The following is a 5,428-nucleotide window of genomic DNA, read 5'->3' as shown; positions in this document are numbered from 1 at the left end:
ATTTGTTCTGCTTCTGTCTGTGAAGTAATTGATTTCCAAGCCTAGATGCCATGCATTTGTATTAATTATCTTTAGTTTAAAACAGTGAAGTACCCCTCTAACCAAGGCAAACCGCACAACTGATTTCCAGCTACCGGTGCCAAACCGCACAGCAAAACCCACTTCAGAAGAGCCAAATTCACTACAGCCAAACAGGACAGAAAACTTCAAGCCTGTGGAATGCTAGGGGGTCACCTGGAGCAAACTTTTATGGTCCCAACAGAAAGCTGTGGGGGAAGTAAGATTGCTAGCAGGAGCACTGACTCAGCTTTGCTTTCCTGATACTTGGGGGTGTCTATGTGTGAGGGGAAGGGAGAGCGAGCGAGGGAGAGTAAGGAGGGGAAAACTGTAGCAGTATAGTATAAATACAGTGTACTCCTAATTAGTAATAGTTTCAGTTCAGTCTGTTATCTAAGCAACTGTAATGAAGGGTTGAATACTTTTCTAAGTTTTTTTCCTAGCATTTAATATAGCAGAAATTAGAGAAAACAAGCTATTTACAAAGCAGGAATCTGCAAAGGACAGATATCCCTCATAGACACTGACTCTTCAATTTCGTGTGGGGGCTCTGATCTAAATCTGGCAAGCTGCACGCATTTATTTGTTTGTATTTTGGTTTTTGTAACGACAGGGATTTCTGCTTTGCAAAAAGGCCATACTGGAACATGTAGTATACAAAATACATTTTCCTTCTGCCCTTCATGAAAAGACTAAAATAAACTAAGAAAAGTCAACCGCTTGCTAAAGAGGAAAGAGAAATATATAAATCAACAGGGCGAGGCTTTGCACACACCTTGAGTTCACCAGGCTGCAATGCACGCTGAAAGAAGCCATCATGCCAGTTCCTGGATCACCTTGTTAGCCTCCTTGGCTTTCTTACAAGTGTACAGCCATTTGATTATCCGAGCGTTGCGCTCGATCACGGAGGTGCTGCTCGGGACCTGCTCTGTGAGTTCATCCTCCAGCAGCCCCTCGTCCCCGCTGTGCCTAGTGAAGTCACTCTCGGACGTTGCCACGCTGATGCTGCGGATCTTGAAGGAGACATTGTCGGACACCACGGAGAAGTTCTCTCTCCCAAGATCCTCAATGACCTCCTGCTCCAGGCCACAGTACTTGAAAAATGTATCAAACTCGGAGAAGGACTTGGAGTAGCGAGAGCTGATGTCCGACTGAGAGCGATGGAGACCTCTCCTCTTCACCTCCTTGACCTCCTCAGGAGGTATACTCGGTTTTGAGGGTCTCTCATGCTCTTTTGTACATACTCCTGGGGCTTCAGCGCTCACAGAGACGGATTGCTCTGCTCCATGGTTGCTCGGCTCTTGGTGTTTGGCTGAGAGAGGCTCTTTGCTCTCGGTGGCTGCAGTGTACTCCATGACTCTGGGCATCTCGGGGGAAGCCAACTGCTTCTCCTTTATGGAGCCCTGGAAGATTCTCCTCACCAAGCTCCCCCGTGAGCTGTCCTGGCTTTGACCTCTCCCAAACTCGCATTTCTGGCGGTAGATCACCAGGGAGTCCGGCCGCATCTGCCTCTTGGGGGTGCTGCGCCTGGCTATGGGGGGGCCGTGCTGCAGGGGGGCACGGCAGGAGTACACCGCCTTAGCCAGCTCCAGGGGCGTCGCGCCCGTCCCCCTGCCAAAGTCCCTGCTGATTTTTTTGCTCCCCACCGAACAGGTCTCGCTGCTGCTCTCGGAGGCTGAGCTCAGCACGATGACGGGCTCCTGCTTGGTGCTGATGACCTGCTGGCTTTTTACGTACTTGGCCTTATCGGCTGCCAGCCTCTCCACCGCACTCTTCCTGCCCGGGTTGCCTGCCTCCATCTGCCTGCGGAGGTACTCGGGCCCCTTGTTGAGGAGTCGCAGGGTGAGGGAGGAGTGGAGGTCGGAGATGGCGTGCATTCTCACGGCCCGGGAGAGTTCAGTTGGCATAGCAGTTTCAGGGACGCGGATCCCGCTTCCAGTCCTGGGAGGGAAGGAAAAAAAAGGAGGAAAAAAAAAAAAAAAACAAAAGGGAAAAAAGCAAAAAAAGGCAAAGGAAAAAGGAAGAGGAAAGCCGGGGCGCTGGAAGCAGCAGCTGCGCCCCTCCGAGGGCCGCGCTCCCCCGGCGCGTCCCCGCTGCTGCCGTCGGGGCGCCGCGTGTGCGTGCTGCCGGCCGCCCGTGCGCGCCCCCGCCCCGCGCCCCCGCCCGCCGCTGCGCCGGCCCCGCCGGGCGCGCTCAGCCAATCCCGCCGCCGCGCGCCGGGCCCGTCACGGCAGGCAGCGCGCGGCCCGCCGCCCGGCCGGGGCCCGCAGCAGCGCGGGAGGCGGCGGCGGCGGCAGGGAGCGGCGCCGGCGGGGGCAGCGGCTCGGCAAGCGCTGGGGCCGCCGCCTCCCGCGGGGCTGGGGCGGTCGGGGGCCGCGGGGCGCTTAAACCGGCAAGCGCAGCGGGGAGCGCAGGGCGCCCGCCCCGGCCCCGGGGTACTCCGGGCATTTCCTGCCCAGCGAAGCGTCTTCTCCCGGGCCGCCTCCCGGGGCCGGGGCTGCCTGATCCGGCAGACCGCAGCGCGTCTGTCCCTGGGCGCCGACGCCTTCCACCTCTCCCTTAGCAGCCTTCACAAGGCGCGCTGCCCCGCAGGTCGCAGCGCCTGGACGTAGCGGGTGCTGGGCTACAAGGCATTGCTGCCGCCGCGTGTTTTCAGGAGGGGCAGCCACTCGGGCTTCCCACGTCCCGCGGTGGAGCGCGGCGCGGGGTGGCCGAGGCCCCTAGCACGCTCGCCGCTGCGGGCGCTCCGGGCAGACAGCAGCCGCTGTGCCTGCAGCTGCTGCCAGCAGCACCCTGCCCTTCCCGGGGCACCGGCAGCCCCAGGGAGGCATTTGTTCGTGGCCCACAGCTGTGCTGCGGCGGTGCACGTGTGAAGAGTCGTGGAATGGCATAAATCTGAATCGCGTGTTATAAATCTCTGCCCTTCAGAACCACAGGGCAGACTTCCAAAGGGGCAGAATTCCCTTCTGGGACTGGCAATTCTGAACAGGCAGGACAGAGCCATTGGCTGTAATTTAAACACCTGAAAATTAGACATGTAAGTCAGAGGTAATCACCTGGGGCAGTCTGAGCATCCAGCTTTTACTCGTGTGATCTCATGTGAGATGCACCTCCTCTGTGGTCACTAATAACTGAATTCTAGATAACTTTTCTCCTTACATAGAAAACAAAAGCCAGTTTATATCTGCAACGTTTTTCATGCATAATTTTTTTTTTTAATTTGTCTATTACTTCTGTGGGATTGTAATATCAGAATGCTTTTGTGGTGATTGACTCATACTTGATCTTTACAATCACTAAATTGTGGCAAACAAGCTTACAAAGGGAGAGATGGGCTACGGGCCTCCCTGTCCTCGTTACGAAGTTTCAGGGTACACCACTTTGCCACCAGGAACAGCTTGCTCATAGCTGTGTGGCTGGAGAAAAAACATCGTCGACATCGTAGGTCAAATGTTGGGTACTCATCCCCATCTGCACCCCCTGGGAGCAGGCGGCGGGGGCCTGGACACCTCTGGTGCGGGATCTGCTTTGCTTTGGGGTGGGAAAGCCACAGCTTTTGTGCTTATACCCCCTGCCAAGAGTGGGGCTCCCTAGACTGAGCCCGGCTATGATGGCTGCACCCAGACGCTGTGTCGTCACCAAAGGGTTGAGCCATGCAAGTGGCACCAACATTATCCTCATTCAGGTGCAAGAGGGTACAAAGTACTGAAGTATGACCACAGCAGCTGGGTTTTCAGTGGAGCCGCACTCCTCTGGGCACAGGCCTGCCTTTTGTGGGGATATTTCCACGGTTTCTGTGTGCTATCAGAACCATGCTATGGTTCATAGAATCAGAGAATCACAGAATAGTTTGGGTTGGGAGGGACCTTTACAGGTCATCCAGTCCAACCCCCCTGCAATGTGCGGGGACATCTTCAACTAGATCAGGTTGCTCAGAGCCCCGTCCAACCTGACCTTGAATGTTTCCAGGGATGGGGCATCTACCACATCTCTGGGCAACCTGTTCCAGTGTTTCACCACCCTCGTTGTAAAAAATCTTTTCCTTATATCTAGTCTGAATCTACCCTCTTTTAGTTTAAAACCACTGGGTTTTAATAACCTTGGGTTATTGACCAAGGGACCATGGAAGACATGGTCCAACTTCCTGAACATACTGCGGGGCACTTCATGCTCATTTTTGAGTGTTATGAGTGTGGAGTGATTTCATCTTTGCCCTCAATGCAAAGCAGAGTCTCCAGTCATGCTGAGAGTATTGTCCACGTTTAGTCTACCGCCCTCGACAAGCCCAGCAGGCCTGGGTGAGAGGTTCTCACTGAGAAAGGAAGGGTTAAGAGCAACCGTGGGGTAAGAGTTTGGGCTAGCTCTTCAGTGAAGACCTGCTTAGAAAAACACAGAACAGAAATATTCTCTTGCCAACATGGTTCTACTACTGATTTTCCCCTTAATTTTACATCCTCTTTGTTCCTAGACATGTAGGTCTGAACTCCAGAAACCCCTTAAGACATATCTGCCTGTTCGCAGCGAGGTTCCCAGATGGGATGCTTGCCTGAATCAGGACTGAAACGTGTGACATACTTTTGAGATCCCTTAGAGCGAAATTCTTGTGTGTGTGCAGAATGGGTATATGAGAAAGAAAAAAAAAGGGTCTTTGAGAAAGAACTTTTTTTCTTCTACAGATATAGAAGTAGAGCTGGTTCACATAACAGCTTACCTAAAAATTAATGTCCTCAAAAACTGAGAGATAGTAATAAAAGTACAAGCACAGTTAGTTACCAGGGAGCCCTTCCCTGTTAAAGCAGCTCATACACAGATGTGTAAGAGTATAGTTAATATCATTACATATTTACATGCTTCATGGAAGGCTGGGCTTATAGAGAAGGATAATTTCTTCTGACAATGAATCTTAGCAATAAGCCAACAGATGTGATGAATTTAGTAATGAGATTAAGGTTTCATTCCCATCCCCATATTGAGAAATTTGTCTTAATTTTTTCCTTCAACTTTTTCCTTGGAGCTCTATGACACTGTATAATGTAACAACATGTATCACATTCCTCCATGCATTTTCATTTGTGTTTGTTCCAGTTTCTTGTACCTTGTATCTCTGAGCTTTAAGAACTTACAAAAAAATCTCAGACATGATTTGTTTGCATTCATTTGAAATAATAAGAATGAACATACATGAGTATCAGTAAGAGTGGTCTCGTTAAGTAACTCCAATTCATTTCTTTATCAAAGCTGTTTATTCACTCCTTGCCACATGCAAAAGCCTCTAGCAAGAGCAGATATTATATAGTTTTGACACGGGACAATAGCTTTGTGTTTAGAGTTGATATACAAAAACAATTGAAAAATATTGATTGTTTTAGAT

The 5,428-nt window shown here is 51.5% G+C and overlaps 1 protein-coding gene across 1 annotated transcript; it reads right to left on the bottom strand.

The window, feature by feature from the left end:
* Positions 1-872: 872 nt before the first annotated feature.
* On the bottom strand, positions 873-2,011 carry FAM110C (family with sequence similarity 110 member C). The gene has a single exon (XM_075497275.1). It carries the CDS (start codon positions 1,962-1,964, stop codon positions 873-875), a length of 1,092 nt encoding a protein of 363 aa, XP_075353390.1. The 5' UTR covers positions 1,965-2,011.
* Between the last annotated feature and the right edge of the window lie 3,417 nt (positions 2,012-5,428).

Source organism: Mycteria americana, chromosome 3 (genome assembly GCF_035582795.1).
Source record: "Mycteria americana isolate JAX WOST 10 ecotype Jacksonville Zoo and Gardens chromosome 3, USCA_MyAme_1.0, whole genome shotgun sequence".
Classification (NCBI taxonomy): Eukaryota; Metazoa; Chordata; class Aves; order Ciconiiformes; family Ciconiidae; genus Mycteria; species Mycteria americana.
This window is presented reverse-complemented; position numbering and strand designations above follow the sequence as displayed.

Coding starts and splice junctions, on each gene's coding strand:
- FAM110C (XM_075497275.1), bottom strand. CDS start 1,964: ATGCCAACTGAACTCTCCCGGGCCGTGAGAATGCACGCCATCTCCGAC.